This window comes from Tenebrio molitor, chromosome 4, assembly GCF_963966145.1.
Source record: "Tenebrio molitor chromosome 4, icTenMoli1.1, whole genome shotgun sequence".
Taxonomy (NCBI): Eukaryota; Metazoa; Arthropoda; class Insecta; order Coleoptera; family Tenebrionidae; genus Tenebrio; species Tenebrio molitor.
In genome coordinates, this window is record NC_091049.1 from 25,729,712 (window position 1) to 25,756,509 (window position 26,798).

Consider the following 26,798-nt stretch of genomic DNA (forward strand, 5'->3'; position numbering starts at 1 on the left):
AATGTTGGGTGTAAATTGCGGTGTTGGTGGTTCTTTGATAAAAAACAGATTATATTTATTATTTCTAAGTATGTCGGGCAATAAAAACAATGTTCTGTAATGTTTTCGTTTGTTTAATTCCTCACACCAAGCTACACAACAATGGCAGTGTTCAAACAATGCTATATCTAGCTCTACGAGTTTGATAGTCCGAAGGCAGTCAAAATCAACGTCAAGGCTTACCTGTGCATAAACTAGACAGTTGCTGAAAAAACTACAAACATCCTTAATCTAGTACATTCGCGCCACATTTCAAATTCGTAACTCCCACCCTTGCAACGATCTGGCGGGAATTTTAAATGCGTTCTATTATCTATTGTAAAAAGTTTGACTTTTAAGTGATTTTTGGTTGTGTTCGTATCACAGAAATTCAGAAAGAATTTTTGTATCAGAGGGTCACCACCAGGTGGCAGTCGAATCGACTAGTTTTATTCAACACGTATTCCATGTTGAGCGGTCGAACACAGCGCCCTCTACAGAGCTTCGACGAATCACCATGGGTGATACCACCGCTTAGTGGGTCGTACAGTGGCACTAAAATGGTGGTCAGGTTGTACCGGTAAATAGGCCGTTGAGCTTCCCGATAAACGGGTGATTCCCCTAAGCGAATTGCATTTACACACATCTGTCATTTTCAAGTGTGTCGGGCAATAAAAACACTACTCCATAATGTTTTCGTTTGTTTAATTCCTCACATCAAGCTACACAACAATGGCAGTGTTTAAACAATGCTAGGCCAAGCTCTACGAGTCTGGTAGTCCGGAGGCAGTCGAAATCAAACGTCAATGCTAACTGTGTGCATAAACTACATAGTTGCTCAATAAACTACAAAAACTCTCAATCTAGCGGATTCGCGCCTCTTTTCAAATTGGCATCCCCACCCTTGCTACGATCGGGCGGGAATTTTGAATGTGTCACACGGATAAAAGCCAGATCATGTCTGTCACGTCGATATAAATATATAAATTTGACTTAGAATATAATAACTTTAAGTGATTTTTGGTTCTTTTCGTATCACAGAAATTCGTAACTCGTATAATTGCACGATTTGGAAAGAATTTTTGTACCAGAAGATCACCACCAAGTGGCAGCCGAATCAGCTCATCGTCTGCTTCAGCACGTACTCTATGTTGATGCAGTCGAGCACGGCGCCCCCTACCGAGCTTCGGCGAATGGACATGGAGGATACCACCGCCCATTTGTTGGCTTTGGGGTCGTACTTCTCGACGGAGTTTAGGCTGGAGGAGCCGTCGTTGCCGCCCAACGCGTAGATGTGGCCGTCCATGGCCACGACTTCGTGGGTGGACCTGCAAAACGCTTTCCAGAAGGTGCACAGAGATGGGGGAGTCGTCACCTGCGGTTGTGCATGGCGGTGATGGGTTCCCAGGCGTTCCTCCTGACGTTGAACTTCTCGCCGCTGGACATGCACATGGTGCCGTCGTTGCCCCCGATGCAGTAGAGGTGTCCGTCGAAGGCCACCACGCCGCAGCTGCTCCTCCTCGAGGACATCGACGGGATCGGCGCCCACGTGCCCTCCCGCGGGTCGAACCGCTCCACGCTGGCCTGGTAGTTGGTGGAGTCGAAGCCGCCGAGAGCGTAGACGCAGTTCTCCACCACCGCTATGCGACAGTAGCGCCGTCTGGTGTTCATCGCGGGGCAGCTGCACCAGATCCCGGTGAGGGGGTCATACCGCTCCATCGAGCTCAAGCACGACGCCCCGTCGTAGCCCCCGCACACGTAGATGAGGCCGTCGAAGGAGCAGATCCCTGAAAGCCCCGATTAACAAGACCGCGCAGCCGCTGGACCCTCCTTACCCAGACACGACCTCTTGGTCCCCATCGGTGTGATGGGGCTCCACGTGTTGATCAGCGGGTTGTAGCACTCCGCCGTGGCCAGGTCGGAGTTGCCGTCGTAGCCCCCCACGACGTAGAGGAGGCGCCTCAGCCCGGTGACCCCGGACCTGGAGCGGCGCCACAGCATGGGCGAGATCACGGACCAGGTGTCCGTCTTGGGGTTGTACACTTCGCACTCCGAGTGGATGGCGAAGAGGGAGCCGCCCCCGACGGCGAACAGGTACGGATCGGCGCCTTTCGGCTTGCGTTCGATGGTGCGGGTGGTGGATAAGGCACACCGGCGTTCGGGGGCCAGGTGGTAGCGCATGGCTTCCAGGAGGAGCTCGCGGCACTCGCTGTTGTCGCGGATCAGCCGCTCGTTGTCCACGCGGGTCATCAGGAACTCGCGGTTGACCAGCGGGAGTCTCACGTGGACCATTAACTGAAAGATTCCTCGCTCATTCCTCGGAACAAAATTGTTACCGTAATTTAAAAAACACACGTGTCCTCCTGTCGAGGGGGCAAAATAGGACGAAATTTTAGATTCAAGTGTTAAACCGTCGCGGTTAGGGTTTTAAAGAAATAAAGGAAGAATAACATGCTGATGGGATCTTGGCAAAAAGTGTTAAATTCAAGCTGATAACAAATGAAGGTGTTGTATAGATCGTGGAAACAATTGAACACCAACTTCTTCTAAACACCGTATTGTTTCTATTGTTCGGTGCGGTAGGTAGGTATTGTTTTATATAAAAGAATCATTCAGTTTAGTAAGTATAGAAGATTTAAAAAAAGTTTATAATCAACACCTTCTAAATGTTGTAAGCAGTATTTTCTGACCTCTCCATAACCTTAAAGTATGTCAAAAAACTCTCAAGAAGAAGTTAGTAAATAATCTCATTGTCCGATACCCTGATTTAGATCTTGCATGAATAACTTATTGATGTAACTTTTTCAAGGATAAATGTCAACTTCAATTTCTTTTTTTATTTTTACGCGCCTCTCATTGGTTGTCAAGGTCAATGTTTTGTAAAAAATCGTAGTTTATACCTTTTACTCAGTGATTCTCTGAAAAGATGACTTTCTTCGTTTTCTACAGTATGATCAACAAAAACAAACTAAACGAACCTGCTGAAAACATGTGACGTATAGATTTGTCAACAAGAAATTAATCTCCAAGATTTAGGGACATTTGTTACTAGGTTGCCATAAATTTGGTTAGGTTGGACGCTATGTATTTTCTGGTGACAAACAAAAGATATCGTAACCATGTCAAAAATTTAGACAGCGAATTTCTCTAAAAGTTCGAATCCTAGGGAGGTAGCGTTTTTAAATTCATCAACTTTTTGCGGTGAATTTCAACATTGGTGGACTGTCAATCATAAGTTTTTTTTTGTGTTGAACACTTATGTTGTGCAAAAATGTGATGAATAGGGAAACGGATTTGGTGGAAAACTGATGACTGTGCTGACTGGTGCTGATGTCATGACACCTGAAGTGTAAACATAACCTAAACATTTTTTAATTTTCGGCGATTATTATTATTATATGAATAAATATGTGCGACATTAGTCTTCTTGGGACCATAATATTGGTAAAACGGATTACAATGCCTTTGGAAAATTCATCAGATGATGATTTATTAACTTCCTCTGATGAAGAAATTATTTTAAACAGAAGAAAGACTCATGAAAAAATTAGAGGATACGTAAATAATGTTGCACTTTTCCAGTTTTTCCCTCGCTTTGCTTTGACATTGACAGTTTGACTTCGACAAACTATTTTGACATTTCCCCCACTATTCGTCCACCAAACAACCAACTCCCATTGTAGATGGGAAAGGTAAATTTTGGTTGAGCCCAACATGAAATTTTTGGTGAATAAAGAAACGTCTTTTCTTAAGCTCAACATAAATCTAACAGTAATATAACAACGTTTTGGTAGAAAACTGATTCCACCGATTGATCCATCGATGAATTTAAAAACGCTCTCGGAGTAATTTCTTGTTGACATTACTTTACCTTCAATCATGTCACGAAAGTTACAGTTGGTTGCAAACTGTCAGAATAAAATGGGCACATTTTTACAATTTCCTTCATAGTGGATAACCTTCTTATAAGAGATACTGTCGCGAGCAAAAAAAAAAACTGGTCGTCAAAATCATGCTTTGACACACTGGAAAATGCTCCATTGTAAAACGGTCGTAAATATCATAACCTATCATTATGTTGTATCACATTAATTGTCATTTTTTTCTCATTTGTTTGACACTTTGTTGACATGGGCATAATCAGGCAGGGAATAGTATAGTAAAATATAAGTTGCAGAAGGCATCTATTCAAGCACGAATTTGACAGTCCGAAACGAGCCGCGCAGCGGCGAGTTGAGGAACAAATGAGTACTTGAAGGACCTTCTGCAACGAATCTTTTATACTATTTTTTCTATTTTGCCGTTTTATAAATAAAAAAATTAAAATTTTAAATGTAGGGAATTTTGCGGTGGTTGGTGACATTTTTTATGTGGCATAATTTTAGCCGGCTGTGAAAAAAATTAATTCAAAACGCCAGATTTTTTTTATTTTCGCATATGATGTTTCAAAATGAATGCTGAAGAAAGTTTATCACTAACGCCGCCGCAAATTAGGCAAATTGCACAAAAGACGTTAGAAAATGTACTGCCGGAGAAGTCCAAACCCCAGAATGGAAATTAAACGTTTTGTTCATTGTTATTTATTAATTTGCTTTGTTCTCTGCGAGATTTATTTTTTGACGTCTGTCAGTTGACACTTCACGCTACCAACATCAGTACAGTAAATTTTACTAGTCTATTCTAATACGCCAACGACCTATTAAATTAAAGCACTCAAATGACGTCATTTGGGTGCTAGAAATCTAGAATAGACTCATTCTAAACGCAAAATAGAAAAAAAATAATTTGTGACACTTTAACTAAATTTTGAAATGACATTGACGACCAGATTTTTTTGCTCGCGACAGTAGGTGGTTAGAATTATGGTTAAAATTCAATGACATTTTTAAAAATTATTTGATAGGTAAAGTAAATTCAGGATGGATTGGGTATTTCGAGGTCAAATAATTTTATTTTTTGGCTACCTATGTGATTATGTCTTGTAAATAGTGACGTGCAGGGATCAGGGAACCAACATAATACGAATTTAGCAATGCTCAATCTAAGGTGAACGGTGTAAAGACAATTAATTGACAAATGGACAAAACCAAATTTACATTACGAAAATTTTCTTTTCCCGTTTTTTTTTGCAACCAACTGTACCCAGGAAAAACAAAGGTCAGCGTCTCAGCTTAATCCACGCAGTTTTTATCAATGTGCTACAATAAAAAAATCAGCAACATTGCATTCTAGCCTAAAGTTAAAATCGGCAACGCTGTCAGTGAAAAAAGTAGGGTTATCAATCTTAAAGTCCATTCAATAAACATCTGGACTGTCAAAATCAAAATTGCAGTTCTTAGGTTGGCTAAATCACTAGTTATTTTCATACTGCCCAGTTGTTATCTACGATTTTTTAATTTGTCAAACTATTCATTTGTTTAAATTGACATTGTCAAATAAATTGCAAAATTATTTAAGTGTATTTTGTAAAAGGGTTAAAATGGAAAGTTCAAAACGAACTAGGGTGGTTCTATTGGCGCGAGAGAAGAGGGCCATAAGAAATTATTATGAGGAACAAACAAAAAAGTGATAATAACGAGAAGAAATTACAAATTTGTGCCAAAGCCGTTCCAGTATTGTTAACTAAGAATTGGTGTTCGTTCTTGTGATTCACAAATCAAAATTTTGGAGAGATAAGTGTTAATCAAGTGTTAAATAATTTTCATATACCGGGTGATCAAGAAGGACTGTTTAAGTTGGCACTACAATTAAGAAAATTTTTTAATTCGGTTATTTATAACACTGCAACCGGATATGTTTTGTTGGTTTATTTGACAAATATCTGATGTAGGTATAGCATTAACAACGACAAGCCATTAACAACCGAAAGTTACTCCTGTTATACGATTTAAAATACAATTCAGTGTTACCAACTTAAACAGTCCTATTTGATCACCCCGTATAATATACCAAGGGCCAGATATATTGCCGGAAATTTTTTCGAGCAGTCCTGACACACGAGTGTTTGTAGCAAGAAAATTACACGAGGGCGCTAGCCCGAGGGTAATTTTGAGCGACAAACACGAGTGTTGGACTGCAAGAAAAAATGTCTGGCGATATATATCTGTCCCGAGGTATATTCGGAAGAGAATCGCCCGAAAAAACTTTTCCCTAGGGAAAATTTCCGCTTAATTAAATTGTGATTGGTTGCTATTCAAATAATTCGGAGTTGTGATTTGTCAATATAAATCATGTGACATTTGAGGGCGATTCTCTTCTGAATAAATGAAACAGATTAGTTTATTTTGGATGATTTTGGTTGTTGTTTAATTTGTTTCCTGTTTTCAGTTTGTCGCGTGTTTTCTATAAACTTTATTAAATTGCTCTCATTTATTTAGTTGCTGCATTTCACTTCAAGTGTTCGAAGCAATGAATGATTCATAGTTATTTATTTAACGAGTTCGTGTGTAATTTTGGCTTTTTTGACATGAGTGGACCACGAGTTCCAAAAAAAGCACAAATTACACAAGAACGAGTTGAATACAACGTTTTTTTGTTCGACAAGCCCCTTAAAGGCTCCAAATCGCTAAAAATCTTTAAAATTAACTTGACGTTTCGTTTTGACAAGTTGTCAAATTTATCAAAATCCGTTCACACAGGAGAAAATTCTCAAATTCTGACAGTGTCGAACAAAAAAAAAACATTTTTAGTTCAATGATTAAAAATGAAAACATAACTTAAATATGTTTTGTAACTAGATTTTGATGTCGGTACACTCTAGCGAAAATTTTTTATATCAAGTACAGTCAAAACAAGCATATTATTTAAAATTTAATTTTGACAGTCCAGGAGTTTTTTGAATTTACTATATCAATTGGTTGTAAGCGTAAATTTTGTATTGTGTGAAGTAAAAACCATCTTCGGAAAATTATACAACATACCTAATATTAATACTAAATGACAGTAATGACATTTCAAATAAAAAATTAGCTAAGACACTGACTTTTTTTTCACGGTAACTTTGATGGCATTTTTTTAATCATTTGGCACTTACAGTGATGATGAAAAGAGATTTTGTCGAAACTCCAACAATATCGTATTGTATCGGGTATTTATTTAAATTTCTCCTCAAATTTGATGTTGAAGAGTCGATTGTGAACGCACCACTCGTCAGTCTGCAGATTAAAAACACAAACAACGCAAAAAGTGAGCTGAGCCCTGATCAGTAATCCGTGGTGCGTTCACAACTTTGAGGAGAAATTTAAATGCACATCCGATATAATAAATCCAGAATCCAGTCATATACAGGCTGTTTTCGAAGTTGAGGCGTTCCTTGTAACACGAGGTACCTACTATACATTATTCTTAGGAATTTTACCCCGAATCTTCTTAGTAAAATGTTTGTATTAACGGAGATAATTAATTGTATATTTTTATTGTTTTATAAAATTTTGAGTCCGGCCCTGTCTATTCCTCCGCTGTACTACATTAATAACTGACGTGGCCCAGGATGGTGTCTTTCCGGGGCGGAAATCGCTCTGCGTACTCTCTGGACGTCGCAGCTGCATTCTGATTACATTGCCCATATCTGTGAGCTCGTTATTTTCGTAATGATAAGCCATTCCGACTAATTAGATGACAACTCTGACAATATTTTTTATTAACGTCCATGTTCATTTGATTTTTTGTCAATTCTAATTTCTAACAAATCAGCAGGACCGGTTTCAAAAATTTCAAAATGTACTTATTTCATTGCCGTACACATTTTACTAAGGTGATTTTGGCTAAAACTCTTTAGAACAACGCATACTATCACATGTTAAAAGGGACGCCTCAACTTCAAAAACACCCTGTATTTTCTTCATTCTCTCTTTTTTGCAATAAAATGTACACAAAAAAAACTTGTCACAATTGACAAGTAACACCGTTTTCGAAATTTTGTTTTTCATTGCCCATATTGCATTTTTAAACGAGTCATGTGGTTTCTTGAGAATAAATTTCCAAAAAATAAAAAAGCGATTGTTATTAATGGCGAATTTCAAAATGCAGTATGTTAAGTTTTAGGCCATCGGCAAGAGACGGAGCTTCTTCAGCGATTGTTCACGCTGCATGCCGTGCACGTGATTACTACGTTGCTTAAATGAACGGAGTATAGGGCACTGCGCTCGAAAATAAGAATTGTAACGACGAACAATTTACAACTTTCGAATTATTTGTTGCTATGAACGGTATAAAAGAGATTGAAATGGTTAAAATCGTCTGGTGTAGGAGTATTCAAAAAATCGATCAGTTATTTAATATTAAAGAAGCGATTACAAAATGCAATGTGATTGTCACGCTGCAGTTCTGAGCAGTAACCGAAATTAAATATATGTACTTTTAATGCGAGGAAATATGAGCAAAACACAATGGCGGAATAATTATAATTGAGTTGGTTTGTCAATTTGTTTCGTGGAATTGTTAAAAAAATATAAACGAATTTCATTAGGCTAAGTAGCTTGTGGGCTCATTTTGACTGTAACGAACCAGTTTCATAATTGACAAAAAAAATGTAATAAAGATCGAAAAACTGTAGATAATTAGTGTTTTTTAATAAATTAATTTAGATAATGTGTTGGTTATACTGGAATTTATTGCGTCATAGTAGAACAAATCTTATTCTTTAATAAATATTCTTCGATCAAGCTACAGTTTTTCATGTGACTCTGAAGGGCAGAACTGTTAAAAATAAAAATATCAGCGGCTGTCTTTCACACATTAAGTAAATTTCTCTGTAACATATCTCGGGTCAAAGGTCATTTTCCTCCAAAATATATTCCGATGGAATGAGCAAACAGGAAACGTAAAACCAAAACCCCTACTCGGGTATTTAATCCGTTAACCCCAAAAAGCGGCGGTAACAGAATTGAAGTTTAGGTGTACGGCAGTAGCCCAGAAAAATGCAAAATGCCGCTTTGTTGATTTAGTGAATATTATAGTTTATAACGGGAACCGTTAGAGCCACTTGAAAACACTGTAGCTTTATAGATTTGTTCGATTTCGTAATTACGGGGCAGAAGACAGTTGTCAGTTATTCGGCGGGGATTTAGTCCCTTGGGCTTTGACCATCCTAGAAAGCCACGAATTTTTTCAAATGTCTGTGAGATAAAATATTGTGGCGTCCATTGCAAAAAAAAACCTCAACAACTGCATTGAACTGCTTAACATGACAGACACGGAGAAATTAAAGTTGGTTGTTGGAGATCTGAAAGAACGCAGATGAGTCCAGTATCTGTTTCGTACTCCAATAGAAAAGCTTGGATGACAAACAAATTAATCGATGGGAACAAACCGCTGTTCCAGCTTTTTATAAGGAATCTCTTAAAGCAGAGAAAAATAAAAAGCTGAGCTTGAACAGAATAAAATGAAGAAAAATCCAGTATTAGAGACGTAAAAACAAAAAATAACACGCGACGACGATATTGACAACTCTCTTGAATTTAATTATTGCACTGGAAGATCTCGTCTTGTTTTCTAAAGAGGAGTAGGGTGGATATGGCGCAATACATAGCGAATTAATTAGCTGTAAAGTACGTTCAAATCGAGAAGTACATGGGCGGTTCTACGATTTGCGCGATAACCAGTCAGGCTGATACCACGTGATTTGTACTTTTCTCTCCGAACGTGCTGTAACGACGACGATCTCGTTTATGACCTGTCTAGATAGGTACAGTTACGAGCAATAAATTTTGATCGTTAATGTCGTTCCTTAACACCATGGAAAGTGTTTTAGTGGGAGACGGACATAACCTCCAACATTTTTTATGGTAATAACTGTCACTATGTTGTAAAATTTGATTGACAATATAATTCATGTATCACGTGATCATGAATGATCCAATGAAAACGCGTAAAAGTCCTTAGTTGCATGGCTATCACAGCGATTATAAAAAACAAAAAAAAAATTTTTTCTTATTTACTTTCGTCGTTACGATTTTTGATTGAAATAAATTTGTCAATTTGACAAATAAATGAATAATTTTGTATTTCATTCATTATATTGTCTCATCGAATATAACACGTGGTATGATTAATCATCGATGATATTAAATTCGTGAAATTGAAGCAGGACATTTCACTCGTCCTTTGGACTCGTGAAATCTCCAGCACAATTTCACTCATAATATCATCGATAATAATCATACCACTTGTTATATTATAGCTGATTACATATTACGATTACGATTCTTACTTTATCAAGTTGGCTACGATTCTGAACACACAAAAATAACAGATGATAATGACAACTTTGTTTTATTCGACATTTGGTTTGACACATTTGAAAATAAAGTATGCCAACATAAAATTTAAACAATGTCACCAATCTAACAAAAAAACACAAACATTTATAATCCCTTGGGAAAAGTTATTTAAATCACAAACTAATGCATTTTCATTCATAATTTTATTTTTCTGTGATTTTAATTTTTTGGGGGGAAATAGTTTATTAAAATATTCCTCCTGCACGTCAAACTGTCAATAATTTCCTATCATGCGCATTCGCGCACTCGTGATATTGCTAATGATTATTTCACATCTACAGATACCTAGTTCTAGCAACAGTTTTTTTTTTCAATTTTTTTTTTAATTTCATTTCAAACTTTTCGCTCGTATTGTACAAACTTGAAACCTTACTTGAAGAATTTATACAACAGTTCTTTGAACTTATGCATTCACAAATTATTAATTAAAATAATCAATTTTCTAATTATAAACTTATTTGCATGAAACGAAACAAGTTTAATTAGTTGGAGCCCCTTTTTAATAATTCATCAAAATCCATCGTTTACTGTTTGAATTTATAATGGCGGGGTGCTTGACTCTTTCTTTCTTTCTTTTTTATTCCTTTCTTTCTGTGTACTTTGCTCACACACCTGCCTCGTCTCGCTCCGCCGACAATCGGCAATAAATCCAAATCGCAATTGGCGTAACTCGAGCCCCGTTCCTTCGCCCACACTCCCATAAAATGCGCCCATCACAACCGCGTTTCAATTTATTTTCTTATCTAAACGGTCCACTAATTGACCCAATTCCGCGTTTACAACGAGATAAAACTTATTTAAAACTCACCGGGGCGATATACTGGCTCCTCTGGGCCAAGTCGTGCTTAACCCAGTTGAGCACGGCCGTGAAGACGTCCTCCTCGGAGGAGATGTTCAGCTGACCGTTGGAGATCAGCTCCTTGACCTCCTCGAACGGCAGCAGCAGGAACTCCTCGGTCCCGACCACCTGTTGGAAGTTCTGGAGGGCGTAGACGTGCGACTTGAGGTGCAGCTCCTTGCAGCAGTGGGTGTCGGCGAAGCTGCGGATGCCGAGGCAGTTGGTGGGGTGCAGCTGGCGCAGCAGGAACTTGCAGCAGGCCTCGCGCACCTCCTGCATCTGCAGCACGCTGCTGGCGGGCAGCAGGACCTGCACGTTGTCCGGGGTTATGACGATCTGGCCGGTGTAGGCGTACTCGATGAGGAGGTCGATCGCGGTGGGGTCCAGGTCGTGGATGGCCACCTCGGTCTGGCCGTGCTCCTTCATGTCACCTGGGGGAGCGGCGTGAGAGCGCGTCGGACCGAAAGGGGGGTACGTACCGTTGAACATGGCGAAAAAGTACGGACTAACTGACGCTAGGATCACCTTATGGGCTCTAAACCTCTCTAACCCTATCTTTAATGTAATGTCACACAGCTACAACAAGAAAGGACGTGCACAACAACAAATTAAATATTTACTAGTCGACGCCTGCGAAATTGATTGGGCAAATCTACGCCCACACAGGTCAAAGCCTTCGCTACAATTAATTTCGCTACAACTACCAAACTCATCGACACCCCACCGACCTGCCCTTGATGTTTCATCTTCTGGATGTTGCTGAGGGCGTTGTGGCTGTGCTCGGCCGTCTTCAAGCAGTACCCCTTCTGGGTGAAAAGCGGAGACTCGCAGTCCTCGTTCGTGGGGGTTTGGGTCGAAGCCTCGAACACCACGTTGACCGGGGGCGCACTCGTGGGGGATAACTCTTCGTTGTCGCAATTCATTTTCGGTCTGCAACCGAAAATATTGACACTTTTATTGATGAGAAGGCGCAAAACTCACCCCTTTGCTCGCACCAGCTCCTCTCTTCACCACACCATTATTTAAAAGTCAGTCAATAAAATACATGGCGCGTTCGCTTTTATATCAAGGAGCTTCGCAGAGACGCACTCGGATTTTCTGCGAGTGCGAGCGAGACCGCAACAACGAATTTGTCGCGTTTTCGCTCCGGATCGGCGCGATTAATCATATTGTTGGTCGTTGCCCCTTCAAGGGGTGCCAACTTTACGACGTCAGTGTATTGCTTGTTGCATAATGGCGCGGAAATATGACTTGTTATCACGGTATCGATTTTGATTAAAGTGAGATTTTAGTAGGGAAAGGTCAATTAACTCCTGATGCCCATAACAATAATACTTCGGTAATGGAGCGGAAAGGGGTCTGGCGGGGGCGGCTCCGACGGAAAATTGAATTCACCTACGCTAGAGCGTTGCTAGCTGCTCCGTGGCTTTTTAAAACATTGATATACACAAATTCAGTTTTTGCAAACTCATTTACAACTTCTTATCGCGAGCTATGCTGAATCACAAACATACTTTCATCGATTTTTTACTCAACTATATATTTCAATAAAAAAAAAAAATCTAGAGTAGTGCAACGAACGTGTCCCCAAGCTAGAGGAATGAAGACAGATATGACTCGCACAACGTCGGTTACGAAAGACATGTACTGAAACTTGTTACCTCTTATCTACTTTTCGTAACAAGATAACATGCGAACGCACACGACAGGTACAACATGGTATAGTAGAACTTCTTTGGTACAGTTTTATTCTACTCTGCTGGTTTTCACATTTTTTTCTTTACTCATCGCAGATTTAATCTCTAATGATTCAACTGCTTCCAAAAGGGAAGAAAACTGTAATTTCAGTAATGATTCTGTTTGTAGTTATTTGCACAAGTGAAAGTGGTTGTATATTACACACAGCCTATATTACATCACCAACAATGAACAACTTGTAATTAGGTAGGTGAGTTGTACTTATGGTAGGTTGTAGATATAAAATGAACTGGGTATAGAGGCACATTATGACTAGAGAATCACAAAAAAAGCATCTCAAACAACTCCAAGAACGGCCACAGCCCGTTCGGTATATTCTTGAGTTTCTTTTTAACCTTGGAAACCGTTTTTCTAGTCTCCTTCTTCTCACTCATTGTACTGTCACCATTATCGACAGGTTCTTTGTAATTGTCATCTTCATCATAATAATTCATATTTTCGCTGTCAGGCAACTGGTACACTTCTATTGTAAACTTATTGTAAGCGGAGTACCCATAAATCCCAACCGCCATGGGTCGTTTCAAACTAAAAAAAATCTACCAGTTATCGTGGACACAAACCACTGTTACAGTACTTTTTGGTGATAGTGACGGCGTCTGTTCCGCACGTTGCAGAATGAAAATCGTAAGTGTCGGGGTGGTAAGTTGGGGATGGCGTCTTTTCAGACACGTAAATATCAGCGTCACCTTCCCTGTAAAAAAAATTGTGTTAGCGGAGACGCGAACCCAACCATGTTATACCAACAAGCTCTCCAACACCAATAATAAGTTTCCAGGGTGCATGATTTTGTAGTAAATGAATTCTTGGCCGTTCACTTCGCCTTCTAGCTTGAAAAGAGAGACTTTGGCAGAGATGTAGGCAATCCATGACTTAAACAGTAACAATAAAAATTTTGTTTGTTGATAGATGAAAATGTGGAATTACCAGAAAGAGGTATAATTGGGGTCGCATTTTAGCACATGTCGGGGCTAAAACTGACGGATTAGGGTTGTAAAACACAATAATTACTGTTAAGTTACCTTGTAGGACTTCAGAGAGGGTTTCTGATTTTTATAGGTTAGCTTAGTAAAGGATGTCTGGTCAAGTTTGTCGTTGTTATGTAAGACAATCAGGACTATGGTTAATTTGAATTTGTACTTGCACAAATCTAGGATTACGTGTGTTTATAAATAAATAACCTAAGATTATGAAAATATAAAATGAGTCGGCGCCATCTGTCGGTGGCGATGGAGTCGAGAGATTGGTTGTGATCCGTGGTGAAAGTTTAAAAAAAATATTTTTCTTCTCAAGTATTTTAATTCGACGGGAATAGATTATTTGCGGTACAATTGTGGCACTTTTGTGTGAATTTTAGTAAATTTTGAGCCGGCGCGAGCAATGGCGTCAAACAAAATGGCGTCCTCTTGTCTTCCACCTCCCCCTTAGATAATGAAAAATATCAATCGCGGGACCCTCTCCGTAAGTGTTACGAGCATCAATGATTTGTTAGATAAGGTTGGGGTGGTTCGGGGTCGCTTTGTCCGCTACCGCGTGGTAGTTAGGGTGGGCAATGTTTAATCGATTGGTGTTCGCTTTGCGAAATCAATTTGTTTAATTCGAAACTGTGCGGATCCAGTTCGGTTTGGGCCCCAATCGCGGTTTAATCGAGCACCGTGCGACGGGGTTGTGGGTGTAGGGTGTTTAAAAATTCAAAATTCAAACGATCCCGCGCGTGATTCGCGAATTTCGCTTCGTATAAAATCCGTCAGATGTCTCTGTAATTAAATTCGCGAATAAAGTTGTAGTTGATATTGAAATAATCTCGCGGATTCAACGTTTTTTCTCGGTTATCACGTTAAATTTGGTACGTCCGTATCGGTGTCGGCACGTTCGAGCGGTGGCGGCGTTTGATCGCCCCCAGATCCGGTGGAGATCGCGGCGGTCAGTTGACGATTCGCGACTGTTTCGCCGTACGTGGTTAAAGGTAGGCTTCGGGTTGACCTAATTTCGTTTTTTTCGCTGAAAAATCGTTCTGGCGGTGGTTTTTCCGGCTGTGTTTGTGTGGTGGCGTGTTCCTGTCGAAGGGACGGCACTTTCCCGCCTCCTGAAAACCGCTTTCGCGCTGAAAAACCGACTGGCTTTGAGGTTACTTCAGCACACTTGGATGGGTCCATTCCGCTGCGAAAATCACATGGGGACGGCGTCGGGGGCTGCAGGCGGACGCCCGCCGCCTTCCCGGGCCCACTTTCTGTCTTGACGAGCGGCGGCGAAGGCGACACCGGAACGGGCGCCCGGATTTTCGACCCCCCGGAATTATGTAACGAACCCCGCCACTGAACCTCTTCCGGAGCGAGGTTTGCGTTTTGGCGGCGGGAGCGACCGATGCACCGCCGTCTGGAGGAGCGCGACTGTTTGGAGTTGGAAGGTCGTCGCCCCCCTTTTGTTTGGGGGGTTAGTAGGAGATTGGAGGCGAGGGGGGTAAGTGTCTACCACGACGTCTAGACTAGTAGATAGCTCTGGATCAATAATACGGAAACGCCGCCAACGTCCCGACGCTAGACTAATGTGCCGTTTGGGTCGAGGCCTCTGTTGCGTAATGCTTCTTCGTGTTTGGGGTAATTTGGGACAATTTGGGGCAATCGGACACGTGGAGCATGCGTGGGGGATGTTTTCGTAGCGGCATCATTTGCATAACAAAACCTTTTCGGCAACCCCTTTTTTTCGAGGGAGATATCAGATGTAAGGGTCGGAGGAGCTCTCGACTTTGCACTTTTACGACTTTCGAAACTCTCAACTTTCAAACTTGAAGCTAGGTATTTGCTTCGCTTCTGCTTCTTCAACTGGTGGACCTGAAAAGGGGGCTCGATCCACCTCCAAATCGTGCCCGTTCTTCACACTCATCCGACATTAACCAAAGAAATCACCAAAAAGTTATCTAGGGGTAACTGTTTCACCTTTCTACATTTATTTCAACAATTTACTATAATTATTATAATTATACCCCCATATTAGGTACCAAAGTAATATCATGTTTTTGCAAGACAAATTAATTTTTTTATGTAATTTGATAGTTTCAGAAACGAATTACGACCATACATTTTTTCTAAAAAAAAAATTAAAAATTATGTAAAAACAGTAACAGCAATCGATAATACCACCAACACTGCTATGGCAACGCTAGTCACTTTTATATGTATATCCATTTCGTCCAAAATATACAGGGTGACTAGAATACTTTCACACAATAACATCACCCCACAAGTCAAAATTAAATTTGTCGCTGCCATTTTCAGTAATACTTAGGCAACGTTGGCCACTTATTTATTTTTTGAATCATTCTGAAGTACATTTGGTACAATTTAAAAGCTCGCTGCAGCCAAAACATTTCAAAAAATATTTTGAAAATATGTAGTACCATCAACATTGCTATGGTAACGCTGGTAACTTTTTAATAGGTATATTTCATTAGTTTGAATTATACTGGGTGGTCAGATTAGCCAAACAAGAAATCATTTTTGGTACCATTTTCAGTAAAGCTTGGGCTACACTGGTCCCTCACAATTTTTTTTTGAATTGCTTAAGGACATGGAGTGCCCAAGACAATTAAAAAATAGCCTTCTGGAGTGAAAATATTCCCAAAAATATTTTTTGCTGCTGGTCTGTCTGTTCCTAAAAACTTCAAATACGAAATGTCTTATCCTCAAGGTGTTTTTTTATCGCCTCCGTGACGTCTTTCGAATATTGTTGTAATTGCAGGTTTGAAGTAAATTGAGCTGTTGATCTTTTGACATGTCAGAAAACATTTGCTGCCGAATTAAATATCAGTAATTACGCTCTCAAATTTTACGTTTATTAAGTGGAACCGTAGATGGAACAAGTTATGGAATTATTATTATTATTAACGAAATAATTTAAATTAGAAAAAAATTGGATGTAGGTTTGAGATAATCAAGATATGTTAAAATATGTACAGTTAGCGTTATTGTGTTTTTTTAGTGGGCATGTCTTTAATTTTATGTTAATTTTATTTATGTTATTATTTTAATAACAGTAGCAACTTTGAGATTTTTTTTATGTAAGTAGAATGTTGGCTGGGTATTTGTAATTTTTTCTTATGCAGTTGTTGCGAATTGCGTATATAGAATCGAGTAGTTCAGGCCCAAGAAAAATTTATTACTCGCAAGGGAGATAACCCAAAGGGCACGAACAGATTTTGATAAAAAATTGTACCATTGTAGTAGGGGTCAAAGTTTGTGGTCACGTGCGTGAATTTCATCCAATGCGACAGCGTTTTAAGTAATTATAAATATGTATTTGAGAATATTTAACGTTCCAATGAGAATATATATCGGGTGTTCATTTAAATTTCCCGTCTAAGTTGACGTTGAAGAGTCGATTGTGAACGGACCACTCGTGTAAAAACGTAAGATTTAAAAAGTTGATCTGTGATCCGTAATTCGTAGTGTGTTCACAATCGACTCTTCAACGCCAACTTTGACCGGAAATTTAAATGAACACCCGATATGTAGAAATTTTTGTTAAAAAACTTGCCATTCAGAATATACGTCTTTGGACCAAGAATGGTTATTAATAAATAACAAACAATAGTGGTGTTTTGTATTTTTACCAAAATAACCAAGATTTCTTGGCCTGTTGTAGTTTTTGATAACTCATTTGAGCCTTTGAAACCATCCAAAAGACTTTTAGTCTTATTATAGCCAAATTTATCCCAAATATGAAGCATAAAATCAAAACTGTACCTTGTAGCTACCTCACTGAGTGAAATTTTCTTACATCACAACAAAGTTTTAAGTATCTACTAAGTTCTACCGGGCGACTTTTAATGATTGAAATTATTTTTGTTCGATTGGCAACACATTTACGATTTTATGTTGGTACACTTGATTGCCAAATTCAAATATGACAGTTCAAAAGTCAAAATAAATTAAATTGTCATTATCCTTAATCTAAAAAGCAAATCAACAGACAACTCTTTGACAAATGACTAGGCGTACCAATCATTCGGGAGTGCCAACTCACTAAATTTGTCTCAATCATTAAAAGTACTACCTACAATAAAGTACCAAGTTTTATTAAAATTAGCTTTTTTGCCTTTTTTAAACAATAAAAAAATATTTTGGAGCCAACATTAAAAAGAGTAATGCATTACCTACTGTAATATCAAGTAAGAATTAAAAATTGTTTTTTCGTGTTCGTTTCCCGAGACACATAACATAAAAAGTGGTATATAACTAAATATATAAACTTTTCTGTTTATATACCCAGCTTTACATCTGTCAAAGATAATCTCAAAATTTAGAATTAATTAATGCTTTTTAAGATGAATGAACAGGAAAAACGTTATTCGGCCTGTTCTGCAGCACTCGGCTACCGCCTCGTGCTTCAAATTTCGGCCTCATACCTGAAAAGTAATCTGACAGCGCTACTCATATGAAAATAACTGTTAATGTGAAGAAAATCAAGTTTTGGAAAAGAGCAGGACAGAAATGAAAAATTAAAGAATGTAATAGTATAGAAAAATGTGTCTTATCTGTGTACGTTAGTTGATATATTTTTCAATGTGTCTTTCTCAAGATGGGAAACGAATCGTAGCGTCGCGTTTCCCAGTTGGAAAAGTAGTGGAAAAATGTGGGTATATTTAGAAGTTGCAGCGTTTCCTGACAAAACCACAACAGCTAAATTTAGGACTAAGCCATGTTAATGTACTGTTGGGACATTTCATTTAATATTTGAAGTAATAATATGTAGTAGTAGTAGTAGTAGTAGTGGTAGTCATAACAGTAATAATAATGTTTCAGTCTTGGTAGTAAAAAATTAATTCGGCCTGAACGCTGTGGCACCCAGTGTGTTGTGAGCTAGAACATTTTAGTAATCTTGATGGGGGTTGATGGCTATTTCAGAAAACTACTATAAAATAATGTATCGATTAGAATGAAAAATATATTGGATTTGGGATGTAAAATCGAAAATATTGCGAGTATGGAATGGGACTGAAAATGGAAATGAACATTTTGTAAATATAGCTTTTATGGTCAATAAAGCCAAAAAATAAAATAAAAAACAACCTTTATCGACAAATAAAGAGTGCAACGAAATTTGTTTTTTAAATGACAATTTTAACAGTGTCTAGCGCCAAAAAATTGATGCGGGAGTAACAGTTAATTTTTGCCGAAGGGGGTATTTACTGTGTTCCTGTCCAGAATCTAGAGATAGAGACTGTTAATTTTTTGGTAAAAGAATGTTACTCAATAAAAGGGATACAGTGTAGAAAAAAGGGAAAAAACATATTTAGTCTCAACCGTGTGAAAGCACTATCATCATTAGATCAGCCAAATTAAGCAACTTGCCGCTTGGACAGTGTTTGGATGGGTGCCCACTGGAGAAACCGCGTTCCCCTGTAATTCAGTACTTCATACCTAATACCTTCACACCTCATAATATAAAAAATGTGCTTTCAAAGAATGATAAATGATAAATAAATGCGGCCTTGATGCCATGCCTCCATTTATATTATTATCCTTTTAATCACTTATCAACGAGTGAAATAGATGCTGGAGTTTTACTTTTCCAAAATACTTTCTTTTTTATTACCTATCTTTCAACTGTTTTTATTTTTTCCTTTTATTCCAATATTCTCTTGCGCAACTTTACTATCATGCGTTCAAATGAAAACCTGGACTGAGTAGGCGCTGAAAAAAGTAAAACATTTGGAACAGTGGAAAGTTTGAATTTCCCGCCGTTTGACACGAATAACATTTGTTTATGTTTAATAGGCCCATGATTGTTTTTAGCAAAGGTGTTCTTAAATATTTGCTTCGAGAATAGGAATCCTTAATTATTCTATTTTTAACGTAAAACATTGCATAGAAAAAAAACAGATTTTTTTTGTCTTTAAATTTTAGGTTAGCTGTTAATATGCTCTAATTACAATTGTCAATGTACACTTTAAAAAAGTAAAACAATTGACGGTTTTCAACGCCTTTCAGCTCAGGATTTCATTTGAACGCCCGATATCATTATCACGGTGGGCACGGCATTATTCTACCATCACGGAAATTTCTATAATTCCTTTAATAAATTTATTGTTGTATAGCAATGTACATTAAACGAGAATTGCTATTTATACAGTATGACCCATATAATCCCCTGTCATTTTGGATTTTGTACTGTACACATCATTATTCATTTTATTATTTGTAGTACCTACAATTGTCGACAAAACTTGTATTTTCTAAATTGTAATGCATCCACTTATTATGCATTTGTTAAATTATTCAAATTTATGCAAAATACCTCATTTTCAGACATTTTTGAAGTTCTAATTTTGGGCGCTTCAAAATAACTGGGACGCTTTTTTGCCCACTTCTTCAAGTAATTCATGCAAAGTAATTGTATCGAATTTTTTACGAAAATAGCTCCGAATCAGATAAAACCAAAAGAGAAATTAATTAAGCTTAATGTCGTGTAGGTGTATTATGTCTCCGAAAAATATAGTGGCATTGCAGCTTAACTCTTGTTTGATTAATTAGTCAATGTTAATTTTTTAAATTCATGGTTTTGTTTGTTTTTACTTGTCTCATTGTTGACAAAAAAATCTTTTATAAAATACACATATCTACATATTATGTATCTTGAAAACTACATTAACCAATAAAATAATGTGTATTTAAACCGAAAACAATCTTAAATCGTATTTTTTTCAGTGGTATTAATGTGGAAGCTCGAAAAAACAAAAATAAAACTTGTCGGTCACACCCTGTATTTATTATATTTCTTGTCATTGTGTCAATATTGTCTCGTCTGTGATGACGAGTCAAGCAAAGATGTCTGGCAAACGAGATTTAGTATACTGGACGCCCCAAAAAGCCCGATCACCGTTGTCACATTTAATCACACCTTTGTAGGTTATGGGGCCCAAACATCTCGCCACCGGCGATTCTCATTTGTTTCGATTTTTTTCGCCTACGTATACAGGGTGAACCCGTGACGGCGCCATCGTTGCGTCCTGGCGGCAGCACGCCGGACTCTGAACAAATGAAATATTAAACAGCATCATGATGTGATTCGTTAAATTTATGTAAAACAATCCGGGGAATACGAATATGTTAATAAAATCTTTCCACGCCTACTTCATTTCGAAGTGGCGATACAGTTGAACGGCCATGTTGGTAATTTACATCATCGCGTATACATTTGTCGGGAGGAGAGAAAAAAAAGTTTGGGGGCTCGGGTCGCGTCAATGTTTCTGTCGTTCCGTTGGCGGTTCTTTACACCGTCTGGTGTGGTGTACGAGTGGGCGTCGAAAAGTTTCGTTTGTGCGAAATTGTGCGGATCCGTCGGCGTTCATTGACGTTAATTTCTAGGCCTAAAATTTTTCGTGCGGTGAGGTTTGGGTTTTTCGCGAGGATTTCTGCGTTTTACCTTGTGAGTTTCGTTCGACACGTTATCTGTCAGGAGTTATCATCGCCTTGTTCTTCGGTTTGAGGAATAGGTATCGCGAGAGGTGAGCAACGAAGTGATTTTTTAAGTTTATTGACCATGCTGCCGTGAACAGGTTCATCTGTTCACTACACGGTTGTTAATGAATCGGATTTTTACACAGTACGTCGGTAGATACACAGTGTGCCATTTTTTGATTTCATAAGACACATTTTGTAGAATTGCCATCGAGTTTTTTTGAAAAATTTTATAGTGAGGAGGTTCTTATGGTCCGTATTATTTCTCTAATTTTATATTTTAACTTTTTTTGAATTATTTTTCTCAATTTTTTATACTGGGTGCCCCAAAATTCGCGGAACAGCTTAGCTGTATGTTGTTAAATAGTCATTCAAATATTAGGTAAAAATGTTTAAAAAAATCAATCTATTTTTTACACTAAATGTGCAACATTTGAAAACATTCTATGTATCCCAATAGTCTGCAAATATTTCGTTTTTGTTGTATCCATGGAAATAAGAAAGAAAAATCAAAGCCATGTTGCCATACGTTGTTGGGGCAAAACCGACATAAAATCACTTCTTGGAAAAGCTGGAAATAATGAAGTAAATAATTGCAAACCTGATCACAATCATTCAGAATTATTACAGCATTGGCTAGTAAAAAACAAACAGTCAAAATCTTTCTTAATATTTAAAATAAAAGAAATCCAAGCAGCCCCTGTATCTTCAAATCTAAAAGACATGGATTTTTAAAATTATTTTTCTCATAACTCTCTAACATAATTTAACGTTGTCCCACTGAGTTGTTCGCGAATTTTTGGGGCACCCAGTATTCACTGTTTCTTGAATTTTAAAATTTATTGCTTAAAAAATATTGTAATAGCAACTACTGTCTACACCTCAATAATAGGAAATTATTATTTTTAAAAAATTTTGTCATTGAGACAAGTGCAGTAGTCTGTAAATTGTATACAGGGTGGAGTAAAAAATTGAATATTGTTACTTAAACAATATTAAACACATATTTTTGGGTAAAAAGAATTAACAGGAAAATTTGTTTGATGTTTAATTTTAATTCTGTAAGAAATGTTTTGTTTTTCAAAATTCATGGTCATCTGCTTACTTGGAAATATTTTAATAAATATGAAAAATTTCAGTAGAATTTGCCTGAAAAACCTGAACGATACTGTTTTAGGTTGCAAATAAAGAGTGTTTTTTAAAATTTGGCGTCGAAGTTGGCGTTGAAGAGTCGATTGTGAATGAACCACTCGTCTTAAAAACACTGATTTTTCAAATTGCAGATTAACAACGCAAACACCGCAAAAAGTGAGGTTAGATTTAAGCAACTGATCAGAGTTGTAATTCGGTTGTGCGTTCGCAATCGACTCGACAACGCCAACTTCGACGCCAAATTTTAAAAAACATCCGTTATATGTGACGTTGTACATATTTTCAAAATAACTGATTTGAACGATGTCAAAATTAGGTCGTTTTTGAGTTCTAGCTGTGACGAATATTTTGCATACAGAAACTTTTTAAATCAGGATATTTTTTAAAATGTTGTTATCCGGTTGGCATCAAAATCGATAGGCGTAGGGTGGTTACTGAGACGAACATTTTGCAAGAAGAAACATTCAAATTGGAGCACTTTTGGAAAAATTATAGTACAATAGAGTCTCGATAACGTGAACCAATTAATGCAGGCGGTGTTCACGTTTTCGAAAAGTTCACGTTATGGAATACGCAAACAAATCTAACCTCTTTTTTTCCGTTCTATGTGTTTTTAATCGGCAGTTTGAAAAAGAAGTGTTTTTAAGACGAGTGGTTCATTCACAATTGACTCTTCAACGCCAACTTCGACGCCAAATTAAAAAAAAGTCCAATAAATTACTTTGCCGAAAAGTTTGTTTAGTTGAGAGTATGGTGCCCTTTTCACGCAAATTTTTAAGAGCCTAAACTTCTTCAAAGTCGGTGTCATTTTTTTATTGTTCATGTTTTAGAGTATGAAAAGCCTTGACGTTCACGTTTTGGAATACCTAAATTTCAAACCTTCCGTTCACGTTTTTGGATGTTCACGTTATGGTATGTTCATATTATCGAGACTCTACTGTATGTAAATGAAAGAAAATTCAACATACAAAATTTTTAAGCGTAAGACAATCAGAATGTCACCTTATTTCGGATACGACTTTTCCTACCTACTTCCATTTGCTTAAGCTACACGGAAGTAAAATTGAATCAGGTTTACCGTTATGCTAAATTTCTAGTGTTCATAAGTGGTTTTTGGTGTTTATTATTCAGTTGTGAAGTTGTCCAATGTTCTATTAAAAATATTGTATAAGAAAATGTTTTGTTATATTTTTTCATGTTTGTACTGCGATGTGGAGCCAAATTGATATTTTTCTTATAATGTACAGTTGTGTTCAAAAAGGTGTTGTACAGAATTTGTAGTGTGTGAACTTGGACATGATTTCGTAGAGTTCAAAGAAGTATTGTACTGTTTTGTTGCGTGTACGCTTCCTAGCAATACCTAATTATGCTTATTGAACACAAAAATAGAAAAAAGTAAGTTCCAAACAAGAGAAAGACACATCCATGGTGATGTTCTGATATTGTTTAAATCCGATACACACAACCCTAAAGTGGCTGTACAACACTTTAATGAACACGACTGTATATCCATATCGCAAATCAAGAATAAAATATAAACTGATCGAAAAAAGTTAGGGATATTGCTAAATATTTAAGTTAACTTTAATATCAAAATGCATCAGTAAGTTTTTTTAAGAAGAATTATTGAAATGGTTTTTTTTAATAAACTTCTTAATATCTTCTTGGGATGATACGTTATTTTACGATTTACGATTTTTCGATCAGTTTACATTAACCGTAGGTATTCTTGATTTTTCACCAATCAGGCCTAACTAGACTTTGCTTCAATAAAGCTGGTCATTATTAGTATGTATTATTATTATTAATTTAAGAAAAATTTTGATCGTACTACAAGATCTTGTTAATAAATTCTGCTCGCTTCTTGTAACCGGACTCGAAATACTTCAAATCCTAGGAGTTGAAATGTCCACGGGCGGCTCGACCGAGTCGAATGTAAGGTCATTTGAAGCATTGCTCACGATTTATTTATGAATAATTACACGAAATATTTAATAATTAAATTATCCCTGTTAAAAAAGCCTAAAAAAAAAACGAAATAACGAAATCATTACCCAATATTTAACCGGTACCACTGTGGTGTAACACGAGTCGCCCATGTGCATAGATGACAGACGTCAAAATCAAAAATAGTGAGATGGCCGTTCAACGTTAAAAAGTAAACTTTAGACTTTAGTAGACTTTACTAATATAATTGAACCTTCAAGTACTAATAATATTTCAACACGACAACTAGGAATTACTGCTTTAAAATTTGAAAATTGTAACTTTGAAATTTGTCATTTTACTGTAACTGCAGCTAAAGAAAATAAATGAGTTCATGTCCAATTTTTTTTGTGATCCTCTTGAATAATAAAATAGTATACATAATATCATTCAAAGTAGAAAGTCTTATTGTGCTTCGCCGAGTTGCCGACCTCGACTTCGTCTCGCTCTTCAATCTCTGGGGTTAGCACAAAAAGACTCACTTCTACTTTTAATAATATAATCTACTATTTTCCATAATAGCTTTTTCTTAAAGTTTCGAAAATGTGCCTCTAAAACCCTATCCGGAAATTCCTAAAATTAACGAAGCTATAGTGATTTGAAAGAACATGCTCATTGAAACGATAAGTCCAAACAATTTTCTTGGAAATAGATTTTTTTAAATGGCTGCCATAGTATCTCAAGATCTATTGAACCGATTGCCTTTAAATTTGGTGTGAACCTTCAGTGCCCAAATCATTATCGCCGGTACAAGTTTTAATTTTTCTAATTTCTTGGGCCCAGAAAGCTAAGAGAAAACGAAAGAAATCATTAGTTAATTTTTAAAATGTCCCCATTTTTTTTTTTTTTACTTTTGATATACCTATGTATTCTTGTCTTCTTTGTACCGGCTGTAGGGATACCTATGCTGATTAACAAACTTATTCTGTTTTTGAGATGAGCATTGCTGAAATCGTACAGCTATTTGGGCACTTTTTTCCCTTATTATCTAATCTAATTATACAGGGTATCTGTAAATGATTGTCGGGTCAAGCCAGCTTTGGAAAAAAATATTGTTGTGCCCCTTTTTGAAACAGATGCCCAATTTTAATTCATTATTAACTGTCAGTTCTGACATTAATGGCGTTTTATTTGCGATTTTCAATCCAATTTTGGTGTTTTAAAGCTAAACAGAGGGTCGGATTTAGCAAACAACCTATTCTGAAAATATGACATTCAGAATTTGCTGAATATAAAGCGGCAAAATGTACAAAATTGAGCATACATATGTATTTCCAAAACAGCTGATATGACTGACACCAAAATTAATGGTTCTTGAGTACCTACTTACATTTTGCAAGAAAAATTGAATTCTGTGCACTTTCACAAAAGTTACGTGAATCAAAACAAATCTCACAAAATTTCGTATATTTATTTCCAAAACCGTTGATCCGATTGACTACTGACATAAAATTGGTGCAGTTTTACAAAAGTTATCATCTATCGTAAATGAAAAAAAAAATGGGTCATTACTAAAGCAAACATTTTGCAAAAAGAAAGCAACCAAAATCATTAAGTCTTGACGAACTTTGCAAGTACATATTTAAATCGGTGCATTTTTGCAAGAGTCATCGCCAACGAAATAAAATTGAATTGACAGAGGCACACACGGAAAATCGCTTTTCTTTAGGTTTTGAGGATAGGACAATTAGAATATGGTGGTTTCGATTTGATCCCAACGCCACATTTACTTCCGTTTCCTCACGATGGAAGTAACGTGCGATCAAATAAAAAAAAAAATCGAGTTACTTGGATTGTGCTATTCTGATGCTTTGATTGGTTTAAACCACCATTTTCGCCTACTCTGATTTTTTTCTTATTCGATCGCACGGTAGAATTGTATTAGGCTTCAGGATAAATTTTTCGTAATCATAAGTGTCTATAAAAAACATATATCAAGAGTCCTGTGGAATTGTGAGGCTCTATAATTTTATTGTGTCGAACTACAAAGTGTTCCAAAATGATTGTGGTATTCTAGTAGGTTTGACAACTTGAATGTTTTGAATTTTGACGCATACTAGAAAAATGATACTAACTACTAGGTTATCAATCAAAAAATATTAACTAAATCAGTTTGTAATGGTTTCAACCCAATTTCAACTCCCTAGAATAATGAAATGTTTTGACTAGTTTTCGTTGGGTAAACCCGAGATACCATTTCACTTTCTTGTGAATTTTTGAATATTGACAACAGGCAATGAATAACAGAAATGATATTTGACACTTGCCAGCGGTTTGGAAGTTATGTTTGGTGTAGTGTATTGCGGGACC

General features: G+C 37.3%; 2 protein-coding genes and 1 long non-coding RNA gene across 4 annotated transcripts in view; all 3 read right to left on the reverse strand.

Annotated features, from left to right (window-relative positions):
- The window catches only part of LOC138127728 (uncharacterized), a 103,613-nt gene that overhangs the window by 20,952 nt on the left and 55,863 nt on the right, over window positions 1–26,798 (reverse strand). The gene's annotated exons all lie outside the window — the stretch shown is intronic.
- On the reverse strand, window positions 707–12,272 carry LOC138127716 (kelch-like protein 17). The gene is made up of 7 exons (XM_069043778.1): window positions 12,118–12,272; window positions 11,865–12,066; window positions 11,616–11,712; window positions 11,107–11,567; window positions 1,854–2,313; window positions 1,394–1,805; window positions 707–1,346 (listed from the first exon to the last, which is right to left on the reverse strand). The coding sequence occupies exons 2-7, from the start codon at window positions 12,057–12,059 to the stop codon at window positions 1,136–1,138; spliced, it is 1,836 nt and encodes a 611-aa protein (XP_068899879.1). The 5' UTR covers window positions 12,060–12,066; window positions 12,118–12,272; the 3' UTR covers window positions 707–1,135.
- LOC138127723 (UPF0669 protein v1g209471-like) lies at window positions 12,979–14,370 on the reverse strand. Of its 2 annotated transcripts, none has more exons than XM_069043794.1 (5): window positions 13,914–14,370; window positions 13,819–13,868; window positions 13,639–13,763; window positions 13,469–13,585; window positions 12,979–13,419 (listed from the first exon to the last, which is right to left on the reverse strand). In XM_069043794.1, exons 2-5 carry the CDS (start codon window positions 13,843–13,845, stop codon window positions 13,155–13,157), a joined length of 534 nt encoding a protein of 177 aa, XP_068899895.1. In that variant the 5' UTR covers window positions 13,846–13,868; window positions 13,914–14,370; the 3' UTR covers window positions 12,979–13,154. The 2 variants fall into 2 exon arrangements, with proteins under 2 accessions (XP_068899895.1, XP_068899894.1); XM_069043793.1 differs by having other exon boundaries at window positions 13,819–13,862; window positions 13,914–14,345.

What these genes read in the sequence shown, in the direction of transcription:
- LOC138127723 (XM_069043794.1), bottom strand. Translation starts at nt 13,845, where the DNA reads ATGCGACCCCAATTATACCTCTTTCTG. An exon ending in CCCAATTATACCTCTTTCTG is followed by an intron (nt 13,764 to 13,818) that starts GTAATTCCACAT and finishes TTACTGTTTAAG; the next exon opens with TCATGGATTGCCTACATCTC. An exon ending in GCCGTCACTATCACCAAAAA is followed by an intron (nt 13,420 to 13,468) that starts GTACTGTAACAG and finishes GATTTTTTTTAG; the next exon opens with TTTGAAACGACCCATGGCGG.
- LOC138127716 (XM_069043778.1), bottom strand. Translation starts at nt 12,059, where the DNA reads ATGAATTGCGACAACGAAGAGTTATCCCCCACGAGTGCGCCCCCGGTC. An exon ending in AGATGAAACATCAAGGGCAG is followed by an intron (nt 11,713 to 11,864) that starts GTCGGTGGGGTG and finishes TTCTTGTTGTAG; the next exon opens with CTGTGTGACATTACATTAAA. An exon ending in GACCAAGAGGTCGTGTCTGG is followed by an intron (nt 1,806 to 1,853) that starts GTAAGGAGGGTC and finishes CGGGGCTTTCAG; the next exon opens with GGATCTGCTCCTTCGACGGC.